Source organism: Pezoporus occidentalis, unplaced genomic scaffold (assembly GCF_034315485.1).
Source record: "Pezoporus occidentalis ecotype Australia unplaced genomic scaffold, CSIRO_AGI_Poc_V1 ctg118, whole genome shotgun sequence".
NCBI classification, from domain to species: Eukaryota; Metazoa; Chordata; class Aves; order Psittaciformes; family Psittacidae; genus Pezoporus; species Pezoporus occidentalis.
Genome location: NW_026912972.1, coordinates 5,341,632 through 5,358,914, shown reverse-complemented (window position 1 = coordinate 5,358,914; position 17,283 = coordinate 5,341,632). Strand labels below are relative to the sequence as shown.

General features: G+C 44.0%; 1 protein-coding gene across 5 annotated transcripts in view; it reads left to right on the top strand.

Moving 5' to 3' along the window:
- The first annotated feature begins 557 nt into the window (after positions 1–557).
- The window catches only part of FN1 (fibronectin 1), a 55,395-nt gene continuing 38,669 nt past the window's right edge, over positions 558–17,283 (top strand). For all 5 annotated transcript variants that reach the window (XM_062603341.1, XM_062603373.1, XM_062603362.1 and 2 more), the window contains exons 1-12: positions 558–752; positions 1,051–1,179; positions 2,630–2,767; positions 4,437–4,568; positions 4,697–4,834; positions 7,401–7,559; positions 8,963–9,163; positions 9,650–9,829; positions 11,321–11,497; positions 12,418–12,570; positions 14,527–14,655; positions 16,226–16,369. In XM_062603341.1, coding sequence (XP_062459325.1) covers positions 569–752; positions 1,051–1,179; positions 2,630–2,767; positions 4,437–4,568; positions 4,697–4,834; positions 7,401–7,559; positions 8,963–9,163; positions 9,650–9,829; positions 11,321–11,497; positions 12,418–12,570; positions 14,527–14,655; positions 16,226–16,369 — 1,864 coding nt within the window. In that variant the 5' untranslated portion in view covers positions 558–568. The remainder of the gene's footprint in view (positions 753–1,050; positions 1,180–2,629; positions 2,768–4,436; positions 4,569–4,696; positions 4,835–7,400; positions 7,560–8,962; positions 9,164–9,649; positions 9,830–11,320; positions 11,498–12,417; positions 12,571–14,526; positions 14,656–16,225; positions 16,370–17,283) is intronic.

The following is a 17,283-nucleotide window of genomic DNA, read 5'->3' as shown; positions in this document are numbered from 1 at the left end:
CCAAGTGAGGTATGAAACATATTAACCTTGAGTCACTAGGAGATAAAGCATCGCTTTGGGCTTCTCATTTCCAACACTGTACCTATGTTACTCCTCACCTTCTCCCTTCATGCAGAACATTATTCCTCCCGAATGGAGCGGTATCAACTTACAGGCAGCGTAGCTCAGAGAAAGTTTGTCTCCCCCTAAAAAAAAAAGCCATTTTGTTAAGCCAAATGTTCTACAAAATGGCACGACCGCCTTGCAGTCAGCTCTCCTTACGGGGACGGGCATTCCACCCAGGACGGGCTCCCTTTGCAGCCCAGAACCGACCCGCCCGCTTCGGCTCGGCTAAGCTCTTTGTGGCGGCCGGGTCAGGTCGCCTGCTCTCGACAGGGCAGCGGCGGCCCCCACCCGGCCCCCGGCGACTCCGAGGCCAATGGGCGCCGGGGCGGCAACGGGCTCCCCACCTCCCGCGCCGCCCGCCCTATATAGCTCCCGGGCGGCGCTGCTGTCCCGTTCTTCGGGCTGCCTGCGAGCGGCGCCGCTGGCCGTGCCGTGCCGCGCCAGGATGCCGTGCCGCGCCAGGATGCCGTGCCGCGCCAGGATGCCGTGCCGCGCAGTGTGGCGGCTGGCGCTGCTCGCTCTCTGCCTGGGGGCTGCAGCGGCAGGGGGTGGTGGCGGCGGCGGACAGCGCCGCGGAGGCGGTGGCAAGAGCCGGCGGCAGGCGCAGACCACCTCGGTACCTCAGGGCACTCCCGCGCAGGGAAAGCGTGAGTACCACGCCGGGATGGGGTCCCGCAGGCAGGGTATGGAGGGGGGCAGGGCCCGGCCCCGCTGAGTGACCCCCAGGTGGTTTTTTCTGGCTCCGCAGCTCGGCCCGTTGGTACCCGGAGGGACCGCACACGTGCGAGGCTGCGGCGCGGCAGCCGATGCCCGCTGCAGGCGCGGTTTGCCTGTGCCGTGCCGCTGCTCTCCCTTACCTCTGCCGTCCGTAACGTCGAACTTTTCTTTCTCTTCTCCCCCCCTGCTTCTCCTTTTCTTCCCTTTCCCCCCCCCCGCCCCGCCCAGAGACGTGTTATGACAATGGAAGATACTATCAGATAAACCAGCAGTGGGAGCGCATTTATCTGGGAAACACGCTGGTCTGTACCTGCTATGGTGGAAGCAGAGGGTTTAACTGCGAAAGCAAGCCTGAACGTAAGTTGGTGGTCTCTTTTGTCTGCACCAAGACCTCAGCATGGCTTTTGATGCCGAGTAAGCTAAGCCTTGTACCGAGATATAGCTGGCAGACGGTTTTTTCAGCTGAAGTTTGGTACTTAGGGTCAGTAACGGATCTACACTCAATTACACTGAAGATCTGGCTTGGGATTTAAGAAATGCTTTTCATTAGTGACGGGCCTGCCAGCAGAACTCTGAGCCAAACATCACTCATCCCTCTGGAGGATTGGATCTAAACATTAATTTTGGAGCCAACCTCTTCTTTATAATGAACTGAACTGACTCCTGGACTCGCATGGGGAAGTTCAAATCTGTAGTCACTTTGCAGCTCTGGCTCTGTGCTGTTTGATTGCTTCACCCCAACTTTTCATAGCTGTACAGTGTCGTCAGCTTGTTTAAAAATATTTCAGCTTACAGCTTTCCACCCCCCCCCCCCCAGCCGTGCTGTGAGCTTTCTATAATTGAGTGTAAAATGAGATTGTTTAGTCTTCTGCAGGAAAAGCTTAGGTAACACAAAGAACTCTAAATGCAACGTCTGCTGGAAGGTGCATCTCCCTGGGATACAATGTAGTTTAGATTATCAGATGCAATCTGTCTGTATTTATTTGTCTGAAGCCACCGGTTTGCCATAACTCCTTTATGTTGCTGTAGAGATACGAGAGAGAAAAACTGGTTCCTGGCTGATAGTGTTCATGTAAGACAGATGGGAGAGTCCCAGCAATCTGTTTTGCAAGGCTTGTGTGCTGCCTGCCTCACAGCTAGAGTATGTTAAAGAGTACTCAGTCTCCTTACTCCTCCATAGAACAGGGTTCAGTTTACCTTTCCTCCCCCTGCAAGGATTACTAGGTTTTACAGCTTTACAGTCCAATAGCAAGTTTCCTGTATGACACAGTTAACTTTATCTTTCCAGAGGTGAAGAAGGTTGTTCTGTTGCAGATCTCAAAGTTTGGTGGCAGCATTGACATAATGATTCAGTAGTCAATTTTTCATGCACGAGTGTGAACAACTCACAAGTAGTGCTGTTGACTTTGGGACTGCTGTAGATTTTGGGATTAATACACTCTATCTTTTGCCAAGTCAGAATGAGGATTAACATGACAAAGCACACAGCTTCTATGGGATGTTTGCTCCCTCACATCTTTGGTTCTGTTGCAGTTCAAATGTTTTCAGGGCATGCCTGCCACATGCCATGCTCAACTTCTTGCCCTCTGGGGGAGGGAAGATGGGCTATTCATCATCATGGGGACCTTGAGGGGGTGAATTTCACCCAACTTCCTCTCTGCTGTTCCATCCCAGGAAGCAATAGGAGATTGATATGCATTTTTTCCCAGGAAAAAAAAAGCATCTGTGTGAGGAGGTGAGGAATGTGTGTTTCCGTTGACTGTGTTACTAGCATGGTTACATGAAGCTGATTTTTCTCCCCTCACAGCTGAAGAAACTTGTTTTGACAAATACACTGGATCCACTTACCGAGTAGGGGAGACTTACGAGCGCCCCAAGGACTCCATGATCTGGGACTGTACTTGCATTGGAGCTGGACGTGGGAGAATCAGCTGCACCATTGCCAGTATGTAACCAAGAGCCTATTACAAGAGCTATTGTTCCTTAGTATCATGTTTTCCAGGGCAACTTACACAGTGTTCCAGATGCCCATTAACGAATCTTTGGGGGTTTTGATCCAAAGACTTAAAATCTTGGAATTGAAATTCTTTGCCCCACGTACAGACAGTTGCACAACCAAATTCCTCTTTTATTTGAGAGGTAAAGGGCTCTGTGTAAAAACGTAGGCGAAAAATTCCTGTTAGTGTCCAGCCAGTGTACAGGTTAGTACATTTACTATATACAAGAGTGTGTTACATCTTCACAGGTGAGTTTATGAAAACAGTCTCTTTGACTGGGAAAAAAAAACAAGTGAGAGTCTGCTCTGCAGCTGGTGACAAGCATGCCAACATTTGTCCCTGATGGAACCGGGATTTGACATCCAGACACCAGCTCAGTGTGTTTCTGCAATTCCATTTTGCCAGCTGGCCCCTTACCTTCCTCTTGTTCCTTCTCTTCCCTTGATTCTTTATCCCCAGCTCTGCCTTTCATGTCTCTGTATGGAATCCTTTCCTTACTGAGTCGGTGAATTGTTCACCATTTCCCTCCAGTTCACAATTAGACTTTCTATGAGCACAGATGTAGATCACTGTGTGTCAGGACACTGAGATTTCAAAGTCCCTGAGGCACTTTTGAGAAAAGTTTTGTTCGTAAAAGTACCCAGATTCTTGTTTTAAAATACACATTCTGATCATATCAGCATTGCCACAGAGAACTCGGAAGCCGGCCATCATTATGGCATAGACAAAATGTACTGAATTTAACAAGTAGAGCTGAAGCCCTTCTGAATTTAATGGCCTTTTTGGGCAGGGATGATAAGCATTGTAAGGAAAGAAAGTCAGCAAGGAAACTGCAAACATAAAAGCAGTCTCGTTTCCTCATCAACAACCTGGTTTAGAGCTGACTGGAGGGTCTCACTGACTGTCATTGGCCTCAAATCAATCTTTGTAACTCTTAGATTCCCTACTTTCATAAATGAGCCAATGAAACATTTTAGTGGCTCCTAATAAATGACTGGATATGTGTTCCTCCTTTTTTTGTCATCTTGGAAGAAAACCCTGTGTTTGCAAACTGCCCTTCTCCATATTTTTTCCCTGCCTGAGCCTTCACCTCAGGGTTGTGAGCAGTGGCAGGCTGGGAAGCTGCCTTTCCAAAGGGTGGCATTTCCAAATCCAAAAGAACCAATGTCTGACTGGGATGTCACACCAAGCACCTCCTACATGCTATTTAGGAATGGACACAGAGCTCTAAGCCCAAGAAGTACCGCTCAGAACAAGGTGGAGGCAAACCCTCCCTCACCAGCCCTCAGGCTGAGGGAGAAACAGCACCTCCTTAGGCTGTGGTATTCCCCTTTCACCAGCCAGGTCTTGGCTGTGGTTTGGAACATGGAGGGGGTTAGACGAAGAGAGAGGATGGGACCTGAGGCTCAGAAAATGGTCGGTGCCTATGGAAAACATCAAGAGCCATTCTGCAGGCTTGAGGTGGGACAGCCATGGCTACCCTGCTCCTTCTCCTTACCCCCCCACACCTCTGCCCCAGCTGGCCCTCTCCACCCCTGGCCGGGCAGCCCTTACACTGTTGCCACACTGCTATCCCTGGTGTGGTGCTTCACCTCAGCTCCCCTCTCTCTGCTGCAGATCGCTGCCATGAGGGCGGCCAGTCCTACAAGATCGGCGATACCTGGCGCCGGCCCCATGAGACCGGTGGCTACATGCTGGAGTGTGTGTGCCTGGGCAATGGGAAGGGCGAGTGGACCTGCAAGCCTGTGGGTAGGTGGCAGCTCCCTTCTTCTCCCCCAGCTCAGCGAGGGTGCATGGCTTCTTCCTCCTTGTCTTCCCTGGTGCATCCCAGTGTGGGATAGCTCTGAGTTGACTCTCGCCCCCTTTCCCTCTCACAGCTGAGAGGTGCTACGACAACACAGCCGGGACATCCTATGTGGTCGGTGAGACCTGGGAGAAGCCCTACCAGGGCTGGATGATGGTGGACTGTACCTGCCTGGGGGAGGGCAGCGGCCGCATCACCTGCACCTCCAGAAGTAAGTGCTGGGCTGGCCCCTGCCCCCTGCTCCTTTTTATTTACCTGGAGTTTTCAACTCTGTCCTGCATCAAAAAGAAAACATCTTCCTTTTTCACCCTGTTGCAAGCAACTGTGGTTGTAGAGGGATGGCTGCCTCTGAGAAGCAGGGAAAATAGACCCCTCTGAGGTGAGGGGAGCATTTGCTTGTCCCATTTGCAATGTCCCCCTCTCGTTGGGGAGCTGGTGGTTTGCGGTGGGATTATTTGGGGTTTTAACCTGATTTAGAGTGAAAGGTGTGAGAAATCTGCAGCCAGCTGAGTCACAGCTGTGCATCTCCCTGGATTCCTGTCAGGGAAACTGCTTGGTCTGCAAAATGGTGGAGTTTGACTTCCTTTCTGATGTAGTTGCTCCTCAGGGAGAATTACTTATCTACTCCAACAGCGGGATCTGCCAGATTGAAATGTTGCCTTATTTCTTCTCTTTGCTGACGTTTGATATATATGTTAGCTGAAACAGGTTTTGTCTTGCGTGCTCTACTGTTCTTGCTTGTTAGTTTTTACTGCCATTTTGTCTTCTGTGTTAACTTGCTTCAGCAGGGCAAGTGACTGCTTTACTTTTTACATCACTGAAGGACATTACCCTAAATATTCCATTTTATTTGTATTTGCAAAGCAAACAGGGCTTTTAAAACCCAAAATCTCTCTTGTTTATTCACCTTCTGTTCCAGTTCTGTTAGGGGCAAGCTCTGCTGTGGAGCTATCATGCTTTACACCAGTTGCCTCAAGAAAGTTCAACTTTGTACCTTGCGCTTTTGTCATGCAAGGTTTGGTAATGCTTCTGCAGCATTTAAATTGCCTTGTATTCAGTTGCCTCAGGGCACATGGATAATTGCTTTCAGCTGATACAAACAGCAGATCTCTAAAGAACTAGAACACTTAAGGAGGATTGGGATTAAAACTGAAGATTTGGAGAGACTTGGTCAAGAAATAAGCTATAAAAGTCAAACCAGCCTTGACAATATTAAGTTTGCCTAAAAACACATGGGGAAAAGTCATTAACTGTGAAATAGGAATGAATAAACCAGAATGTGTTGTTTGTGAATTTTGGAGGAGTTACTATTACTAATAAAAATTATTTGGCAGTATCTTTCCTGCTATAACTCAGGTCTGCACTGTTGTATTGTAGAGGAAATTGCAATATAATGACCAGTTCATTTTTCAGTTTGTTTTCAAATACAATCAAATAGAGAAATTCGAATTTATGTATATAAAACGATAGCTATAACCCACAAAGGGGTAATACAAGGTTGGACAGAGCCTTGGGTGACATGGTCTAGTGTGAGCCATCCCTGCCCATGGAGGCCAGTTGCAACTAGATGACCTTAAGGTCCTTTCCAACCTTAACTATTCTGATTACATTTCAGTATGTGCTGCAGTTATGTATCTTTTATAGCCAAACTTTTCCAGAATCACAACTGATTTCTTAGTGGACATTTCAGCTTCTCATTGTCTTAATTTGAGAATCAGCTCCAGGTTTTTTTCACATTTGCAAAATTACATTTTGAATACTTCACCAATTTACCACTCTTCTGGCAAAAGCTGTATTTTCAGTAATTTTATATACTGCAAATTAGTAACTTGCTTTCCACATTCATATTCTATTTCATGTGCTCTTTCAGGGGCAATCTGGTATGATGCCCTTTCCCAGTTCTTCATAAATCCATGTTCATTGATCCATGATTATATTTGAGCCACTGTATCAAGTTGCTGTTGAATAAGAAGGTAAAATGTTATAATGGAAGTACAACTAGTTAATCCTGTGGATCTGGCATCAAGACAAAAGTAGTTTGTTATACTGTCCTTTGAACCCATTTACTCAATTCATCAGGGGCTGCGGTTATTAAAGACAGCAGGGAGATTTAGAAAATCTAATATTCCTAGTATGACATGAGCAGCTTATGTTAACTTTCCTGGAGCTTCATGCACAATTCTGTTGGAAGAAATGGAATTTAACATATTGCCCTCAAATAGGCTTTAGTTTCCTTCAACTGAAGTAGATTCCCAAACTTGAACTGTGTATAGTATGAAATTATCCAGCTACAAAGACATCTGGTTTAACCCTCCCCCCCCCCCCAAAAAAAAAAAACAAACCCTGACATTAGAACACATTTAAGCTTTAAGGTGTATGTTAGATAGAATGGGGCTAAAATAGCTTTAAAAGTAATTAGCAGGAAGGTTTTCAATCCAGAATGTGCTTTTTCACATTGATTTTGAATATAGCTTAACATGTTCACACTGGAATGTTACGACACTGATTTTGACAACAGCCCCAGAGTTCTGGAAATAAATGTGAACTTTCTCTTAGACTAAAGCATCAGGATTTTCAGATGCTCTCAGCCAATGCAGTTTAATGCAGGCTTTAGTACATATAAGACTGGTAATGGTGAGCTGCAAAAAATGAGGTGGGCTTTCAATAAAGGCTTTAAATGATCAGCTCATTTGAAAGTGTTGATGGTTAAGTACTATAAATTGCATGGTGTGAAGTCATTCAATGCAGAACTAGCTAACAGTCATGTTCCTATACAGATCGGTGCAATGACCATGACACCAAGACCTCCTACAGAATTGGAGATACTTGGAGCAAGAAGGATAACCGTGGAAACTTGCTTCAGTGCATCTGTACTGGTAATGGCAGAGGTGAATGGAAATGTGAACGACACACATCCCTGCATACGACTAGCACTGGTAAGTGAGGCATCACAATGTGTAAGGAAGGGGAAGGGACAAGGAAAAGCACAATTTAAACGGCTAAGACTTGGGGTTGAATTGTGCCATCGTAATTTAGGGATTTTAGAAGTCTTGTCCAGGAAAGATCAGCAACAAAGAGGGTCAGAGTTCAGGAAATGCTCCTTGTTTGTGCATGAATAGATAATATTAATTTATACTTTGTTTCTGTGCACAAATGGGGCTTGTGCATACAGATGTGATTGCCTGTACAGCCACAGAACAGTAAATCACTTCTAAGGCCCTGCATACACAGGAACTCTGTACTAGCTTTGTATTGGAAGCAGGGCAAGTCAAGTTGATATTTGAACTTTATGTATTCGCCTCAGGGTAACTTTCTTGAAATGTCCTTAATTTAAACTCCACTGAGACCATCTGGTTTCTTTGACAAGATAAATACACCTAGTAAAGGTTGAGCTTTAAAAAACAGAAGTGTCAAGGAATGTGTGCAATGCTATTTAATACATGTTCTTTAGATAGTTTGTAATTTTGTCATGAAATATTACCTAGTTTATAGGTAGCATATATTTTTTGCCCAAGGTTCGTTAAAGTCTTCAGCTTTTAAATGATTTTTTTTGCTATTTTAAGGATCTAGGTTTCCTGTTGGTGAATGCAATGTAAAGCTTCTCTGTTTTCCTGCAGTACCTACACTAATTTTTTCTTTAACTATTTGGTACCAGCAGATTAACTTCAGGCTCTTAGAAGGTCTGAACTTCAGAATACACAAAGCTTCAAGGGTGCCAGTATTTTTTTTTTTTTCCATTATTATTTCCCCTGTTTCAGCAGAGCTGAATTTATGAAGATGCCTGTGGGAATCATCAGCAAATATTTCCATAATGTAGACAACAAACCTCTTTGTTTCTCAGTATTATTCCAAATGATAATGGGCCAAAAACTTTGATTCAGAGTGAAAGAATCCCAGAGTAAATGAATACATTTGTGGTTTATTTTTCTTTTTCAGTGAAAAATTCTAAATTAATCCTTCTTGCTTTCTCTCCCTACTTCTTGGTAATTTTTCATCGTCTTGTCACTGACTTTGATTTTTCTATTCTACAATTCTTTCAGTGAAATTAAGAAAAAAAAAGTTTCTAAAATATTCCTGTGAAAAGCAATTGACTCTTAATCCTCTCTAAAGGCACTCTGCAGAGGCAGAAACCAAAGGCTGTCATTAGCAGAAGCGGGAGTTCTTTTAACTTTGTAGTTTGCTAAGTGGAATACTAAAATGTGTCTAGGGAAGCTAATAGAGTTGTGCCTTCGATATGATGGAGTGCCTAAGGTTTTATTAGCTCAGCATTTTATGGAACTTTATAAAGTTCTTTAGCTTTGTATGTCATGTCTCACTTCTCTCCTATGTTCTGGTGCAGGATCTGGCTCTCCTAGCTTCACAAATGTGCAGACTGCATTGTACCAGCCCCAGCCTCAACAGCCCCAGCCTCAGCCATATGGCCAGTGCATAACTGATAATGGAGTAGTGTACTCTGTGGGTATGCAGTGGCTCAAGACACAGGGCAGCCAGCAAATGCTTTGTACCTGCCTGGGCAATGGAGTCAGCTGTCAGGAAATAGGTATGTTTGCATTTAGTGTCTGTTTAGTTCAGTGGGATCTCAAGATAATTGCCCTGGGGGTTAATTTTGAAGTAGAATCCTTTTATGTATGCAAAAAAACTGTCTTCTGAGGAGAACATGCTGGAGAAAGGTGTAAGGGGGGGGAAAAAGTTGTTTTGGTTATTTAAAGCCTGGTTCTGTAGGGCAGAAACATTTCCCAGTGAGTTATATATAACATGCTGAGGGAAAAGAGAGCCCTTGGGAAGCAGCATTAATAACTATTCAAATCAGGCTGCAATAATGTATGTTTGGAAAAGAATGTAAAAGAATGACACAGCTGTGGAGCTAAGTCGTCTCTTGGTGTGTATTGGCCCAGGTCCATGGCAGTCAGTGTGGGTTTGCAGCAGTCAGTGACTTGGCTTAGAGGGGCTATTGCTGATTTAGAGTCTTAAGATTTGGGGATTGCTTTAAGACAGAATCTAATGCTGTGATTTGCTTGTTTTAAAGCTGTGACCCAAACTTATGGTGGCAATTCTGATGGAGAAGCCTGTGTTCTGCCTTTCACTTATGATGGAAGGACTTTCTACTCCTGCACCACCGAAGGCCGCACAGATGGGCACCTCTGGTGCAGCACTACTTCCAACTTTGAGCAGGACAGGAGATACTCCTTCTGTACTGAGCAGAACGGTAAGTTTTTCTCAGAGGATCTTCACATGCACATGAGCCTTGTTCACTGATAGAAGAAGGAGCAGAGAACATAGGGACAGATGTCCTGAACAATTCTTGCAGCCTGGAGGGACTCTAGGCATGCCTCAGCAGCAAGGCAGTCCTGTGAATGAAGGGCTGCCTAGTGCCAGGGCATTTTCGTGCTCTTGGCTTCTTTGGAGGGTTATCAGGGTGATACAGGTGTATCCTTTGAGTCCTGTTCTGTCTCCTCTAAGCTGACCTTAAATTGGGAGCACCTAGTCAGGGTAGAGCTTTGGCCAGAAGGATGCTTAGACTTTGAGTTTGCTTGGCTGAATTGCTAAAGCAATGCCCATATTAGGCTGGGCAGAAGAGGTTATCCATAGCGTACAGTTTGTGCAGTCCCTTGTCACTCCCTCTGTCCTGACTATCTAGCCAGATTGCCATATATAGCAGTAATCTTAATGTGATTTGTGATCACTGATCAAGAGCTGGTGCCTGACTAATGCGGAAGCATTCCCTCTTGTTTGTGGATGGCTAGTGTTCCCTTCACAGCACAGCTCTACCTGTGTGGTTGCACTTCCTGGGAAACCCATCAGACATCCATGGAACACAATCCAGGCAACTCCTCTGGGATCTGAACTTGGAGAGAATATTTCACATTCCCACATGAAAATGCCACTTCTTACACTGTATACATTTATTTTTTTTCTTAACTCTCTTCTACTTCAGCTGTTTTTTTCTAATAAAAGTCAAGACTTCCTCTGTAGTGCATACATACAATATTCTTTCTTAAGAAAAAAACCAACCCCAAAACCCAAACACTGTCCCTGTCTCTGCACACATTCTTGTTTTAGTGAGGCTTCTTGTGCTATACTGTGGGGAATGAGAAATATCAATATAGAAAGACCTCAACAAAAGCCTCCTTGTTTTCCACTATCTGTAAAGCAGAGTTGCTCAAGAGGTGAGTAGTTCAGGTAGATTACAGCCCTCTTTCCACTGCTGCTTGCAAAACACGAAGGTTCCAACCTGCAGAGAGGTTTTGACTTGTCCTGTTGTACATAACTGAATTGTAACCCTCTCCTAAAGGCTAACACTTTGCTTTAAGCCAAAGGGCACAACTGGGTAATAGCCTCAGTGAGATAACACAGGTATGCTGAGAACTGAGTTTATTTGATTCCCTAGACCTTGGCACAAAGGGTCTACAAACCTATTTCCCAAACACAGTAAGCTTTGGGTTTTGCTATTCCCTAGGAATTCCCATGGCTGGCTCCACAACTTCTTCCAAAGAGATGTTTGAACTGAGTTGACCCTGTGCAAGGCTTATGTTTCCAGATCTGAATTAATTAAAGCCAAGAAAAGAGGCCTGTGAATAATATACAGGGTACACATGGGAAAAAGTAGTGCTAGTTGTTTGCTTTCCAAGCTTTTCCATGCACGCTAAGGGAGAGTGCAGGCTTCATTTGCATCTGTTTTCTTTTCACTTTTATACAGTTTTGGTCCAGACACGTGGTGGCAATTCCAACGGTGCTCTGTGCCACTTTCCCTTCCTGTACAACAACCGCAACTACACTGACTGTACTTCTGAGGGACGGAGAGACAACATGAAGTGGTGTGGAACCACTAAGAACTATGATGCTGACCAGAAATTTGGGTTCTGCCCTATGGCTGGTAAGGTTGAAAACCATAAAGGGATTATGGAGTACCTATAAGTGGTTCTTTGAGGTGGAAAGTAAAGAGCTGCCTGTTGTTGATCAGTTAATGATGACTTCCACTGAGCTGCATTCCAACCCAGAATCCTTTAAGACACTTCTGAAGTTTCATTTTGTCTTTTTTCCTTACTGATCACCTCTAGTACAGACCTAGGCAGTGCCAGGAGAATGCAATTTTCATTACTTCTTTGCTACAAGTCAGTGGTAGGCACACTTCTCAGCTAGTGCAAACTGGTATAGATCCATTAGAGAGTTTTGTAACAAGTGAGGTTTTTATCTTTCACCTACCAAAGCTTCTCCTTCATGGCTCATCACTTTCTTTTGGCTGATCTGTGATTAGGAGTAAGTCTGTACTTACAGTATCAGTGTGTTACCCTGAAAATCGCAATAATTCAAAATCAATATTGTAGTCCATTCCTCAGTTCATGCTTATCTCTGTGATGCCATAAGGGGGCATGTGGGAGGAAATGTCACTGCCAGTTCTTAAAGGAAAGGCTTTTGTTAACTAATGTCTATGTAGCATCTGAGTCCTAAAACAGCTTGTGGAGCACATGAGTCTTCAGATGACTGTGTGCATATAAAGGCATGGATGTAACAAGAGCTGTTTTTTTTCATGTAGCACCTTTTGGACATAGTACAGAAGCTATTTCTAGTAGCTTTCAAATGAGAATTAAAATGAATGAGCCCCCCTACAAGGAATCTGCACTTAGAGAATGTCACCATCCAGCAAAAATGTTATTTGAAATTGAGTGAGTGCCTAAAGCTTCCTTGTTAAGATGCAGAAGCCACTACACAGTATGAAGGGGCATTGCAAATGGTCTAAGTCCTCAAGATCTTGTTAATTGTGGCCACATAAAGTGATGCTTTCTTCTCAACCAGCCCATGAAGAAATCTGCACAACCAACGATGGTGTCATGTACCGTGTGGGAGACCAGTGGGATAAACAGCACGATATGGGCCATATGATGAGATGTACTTGTGTAGGAAATGGCCGTGGAGAATGGACATGCATTGCCTATTCACAACTCAGAGGTACTGATTCTCATGTTGATGTCAACGCTTTAGTCTTAAGTGACTTTATGATTTAGCGTGAGGTGTCCCTGCCCATGGCAGGGGGGTTGGAACTAGATGATCTTAAGGTCCTTTCCAACCCTAACTATTCTGTGATTCTAAGTGTTTGGGGGTGGGATAAATTGGTTTTCTTTTTCATCATTGTTTCAGCCCAAGTTCAAGAACTATATGTTGAGCTTTGGTTTGGAGTAGAATGTGAATCACAAGAGCAAAGTTCCTGTCTTGTTTATGTGCTGGAAAATGCTGTTTCAGCTTTTGCAGCCTAGCAGGTGGAGGCAAAACTTAGTTAACTTGGTCAGCAAGTATCCCTACCCCCTTTTGTCTACGTTAGGAATCAGCATCAATGGGACTTTATGGAGAGTTTGGTAGAGGCACTTCTGCCTCTCAGGAACAGACAGAACTCCAGACTAGTCTGAAGTTTGAATGTAGAACTGTTCTGTCTTATTGTTCTGCAATAAAATTTTCAATTTCTCTGTGCTGGATTAGCCATTTGCTGTCTAATCTATATGAAAAGTTGACAGGACAGCACTGGATTACTCTTACTTATTTACTTATTTATATGAGTGGTCCAAGTGGAAAAGTGCTTAAGCAATACCAAAAAAAGAAAACTTAAAAGCACAGACATTTGATCATCCTACATCTAGCTCACAGCATTGGCTTCATGTCTGGAAAAGGCAGGGGGTTGCTGTCAAGCAGCCAAGAAAGGATTCTTAACACCACTGGTGAAATGGGATATAATTTATAGGAAAAAGCTCACTTAAGGGCTTTGGGAGGTTTTTTTTTAATGTGTTTCTATCACAGCAATGGGAAATGCACTGCTAAAAGTTCTCGTCTGTAAAACTCCTTTTTCCACATACACAGCTAGTTCTCTGCAGCTCCATTTTGGACTTAAAGTGGTCTTTCTTGATGAGGAGGGTGGAGATACTTTGCTTTTTCAAAAGGCAAAGGTTATCCAAGTAGAGCTGTTTAAACATAGCAGCCAGAGAAGGTCTTTGGCACCCATAGGAGGGTCTGAGCTGCTTGGGTTATCCTGACGCCATACCCGTGGTGTGGGAAAGTATGATGGAGAATGAAAGCCTGGAATTAACTGAGTTGTTTCCCCAAGGACAGATGGTCTGTGATTAACTCTGGAACTGAACTTGCGTCTCTTGCGTCCCAGTTAACAAAACAACATGCTTCTGGGGTGGTTTGCGTGCTTGTTTGGTCTTTCTGTTCCTTGCTGTGATTAGACTGGTGGTAGGAATTCTGGGCCAGATCACAGGTTGATGTGTTGCCATTGAACCTAAGAGGCTGACGCCACAGTACCCAAGCATGGGTTCTGTTTACTGTTTTGAGTGAATAGTAGATTAGTAAGCACCACTAGCATCTCGGATGTGTAATATATCTGCTCCTATCTTCAGGTTACTACAAAGTGTAGCAAAGATACCCTTCAGAGTAATAGCGTGAGGATGTTTGTTCTTCTTTGTGGTATCTTTGTAAATGTGGAGTAGCCCTTTTCTCCATGGGTAGTTCAAATGATCTCACACACCTTTCTCACACCTCAGAGGAGGCAGTAAGAGAGTTAGTGTGCTGGTTTAGATTTTCTTTCATATGTGGAATCTGCCAAAAGGACAAATTAGACAGTTCTGTAGTTTGAGTAACATCCAGTACTTTGGACTGCACCCTACAGACCTCTTTTCTGCCAGCATTGCTTGTTTGCACACTGCTGATAAATTAAATGGGGAGCAGTGGTGTGTATGCAGCACTAACCTGTGATGATCACAGATAGTAGAAGGGCTCCCTTTCGCTTGAATGGAGCTTGTCATGGTCAGTCTCTATAAGCTGGTCAGGAAGAGGGAACAGTGTGCCAAGCAGAAGGATTTTGTCTTAACACTTAGAGCTCTTGCTGACAAACTGTCTCTGCTCTTTCTCAAACAGACCAGTGCATTGTGGATGGTATTACTTATGATGTGAACCAGACCTTCCACAAGCGTCATGATGAGGGGCACATGTTGAATTGCACATGCTTTGGCCAGGGCCGGGGGAGATGGAAATGTGATCCTGTTGGTAAGTCACCAGCTGTTCCCACATGCCAAATGCACTCTGTGGCTATGTAGAAAGTGATTATGGTATGGTGAAACTGGTGTGTGTGTTTCGGCCCAGTCTTTGCCCACTTTCTGTCCTGAATTGCACAAATGCAAAACTAGAAGTACCACTGGATATGCTGGAGGGTAGGTGAAAGGGCATTTGTAGTTTTAAGGACCTAAGTTTGGGTTATCAGACATGCTACAGAAGAAGTCAGTGATGATGCAGTGATGTTGTAATGGATCATTTCAACATACCTCTTAAGGTTGTGATAACAGGGCACTTCAGCCCTTGGCTGGGTGATTTGGCTGAATTGTTGTACCTGAGCTGTTGATCAAGCAGGCAGGGTTCTCAGACTGAATGCTGATAAAACAATATGCAGCTAGACACTGATGCTGGGATTAGTTTTCTTTCTCTCTCCAAAAATCTTTAGGTCTCCTCATTGAATTGAGAGAGGAGCACCATCATATATTAAATTACTTTGGACTAAATTGATTTTTTTGGCTGTCATTTGTTCTGGCAAAGAGAAGGCTCAGGATGAGAACATGTGTTAACTCTGGAGGTTAGCTAAGACCATCATGGTTCTCTGCAGGAATGGGGCGATTTAATCTCTTCTGCCGCCCCCCTTCCCTGGTGAACCTTGATTGGAAGATAAGACCTAGCTGTTTGGCTTGCAATTACAAAATTCAAGAGAACTTCAAACTATTTCCCAGAAAATCTGATTTATTTACAGCAATATCTGTACAGGTTTACTGGAGAAACTTGGATTGTAAAGCTCCTGAAAATTACTACTTTGAAGGAGAGGAGGGAGAATGATTTCAGCTATCTGTAAAAGCGTAATCAGTTCAATTTTGTTGTTTCACTCTAAAAAATGCTTCTGTTTATCCAAGCAAGCATAATGCTAGTTCTCACTGTACATTTCCAATGAACCAGAAACACAGGCATAAGTGAGACTAGAAAGTGTACCCAAGTGCTTGCACTGTGTTGCATTTACACTAGTTAAGCTGATTTCAGGATTTGATCTGTCCTCCTTTGGTTTATACAATGGTAAATTGGGAAAGACTCTGCTAAAAACTCATGGCGGAGTTCCTATTTATAAAGTTTTTTATTTTACTGCTCAAGCGAGTAGGAGTTTTGCCATTGATTTTCTTGAGAGCAGCATGGTTTAGCTTTGGATGAGTGATGGAGTTAGTTGACTGCAGCAGAACTGGGCTCCACAATAGGCAGTGCAGACTAAATCCTTTCTTGAAGGAACACCCCAGTGACTTCCCTGGGAAGTTTGCCAGGTGGACAGCTTGTACCTAACAGTATCTGAAGAAATGCATCACAGCTGAATTAGCTTCCTAGTAGCTAACTTAATACATGCAGTGATACATCAAGAACTTTGATCTGAGATTCAATTTCTGTTGCCACTTTGTCTTTATGTAAGTATACTTGCAAATAAACATTTATTTGCCTAAAAATCTCATGATTTACTCTCCTGTATTTCTCATAGATTTTCACTACAATTTCTATAATGTACAGTGGTTAATTGTCTCTTTTGTGCCTTTAGATCAGTGCCAGGATTCAGAGACCCGTACCTTTTACCAAATTGGAGATTCATGGGAGAAGTATGTCCATGGTGTCAGATACCAGTGCTATTGCTATGGTCGTGGTATTGGAGAATGGCATTGCCAGCCTCTGCAGACCTACCCTGGTAAGAAACCCAACTCACCTGCTGAGTTATACTTGAGGAAAGCAAACTTTCCACCCTTCAACCTGTTCAGGTTTCCTTTTTAAACAGAACCATTTCCCTCTCTTCCTTGGCAAGCACAAATAGGTGTCATGATTAGAAAGAGGTGTGGGTGTTAACACCTATTCCTGAGGCTAGGATTAGTTTAGAGAATGATTATCAGTTCACACAACTTGGGTTTACATTTCCTCATGGTATTTAGCAATACCACACCTGCAACCTTCAGTTTCTATTGCTTAAAACTCTAATATGTGTAGTCTTTCCGTTTCCACTCACTACAGAAGCAAAATCCACCATGGAGTGAAACATTTTTCCTGATCAGTGCCCTGAAGAAATTAAATATTTGGCCTTTTTTTGACCAGTCAGTTCCAGGAAATCTTTATAGGGACAGGCAATGCCTGCTGGTTGGCTTGTTCTATTACAGTTTCCTGAACAGAACGTGATAAGGAGAACCTCTCTACTCTCCTGTTTAAGGTTGCAACTGCCACTGTCTTAATTTGCTGTTAAGTAGGGCTGTGTTTGGGCTCAACACAAGGAGGAGAAGGCTGTGCTGGTTCCCCAGCACATCTCTGAGCATAAATGTGGAGGAACTGCATAAAGATCAGATATGGCAGTTTCAGTGCTGAGGTGATTCTCTGCTTTTATATCAAGATAGGTTAAGAAGAGTCTGTCCACTCATTAGCTGCAATATATTTACACCCCAAGTGCCCTGTAAGTTAAGAAGGCGAAAGTGAAGCTCATTCAGAAAGAGGGTTTTAATATAGGTGCCCCTGCTGTTTATGCGAAGCCACTGTGTGCTTCACATAAATAAGGTACCTCTTCCCTGTGGCTGGCTTCACTCACATCATATTGAAGGTCTTTGTGCCAGCACCTTATTT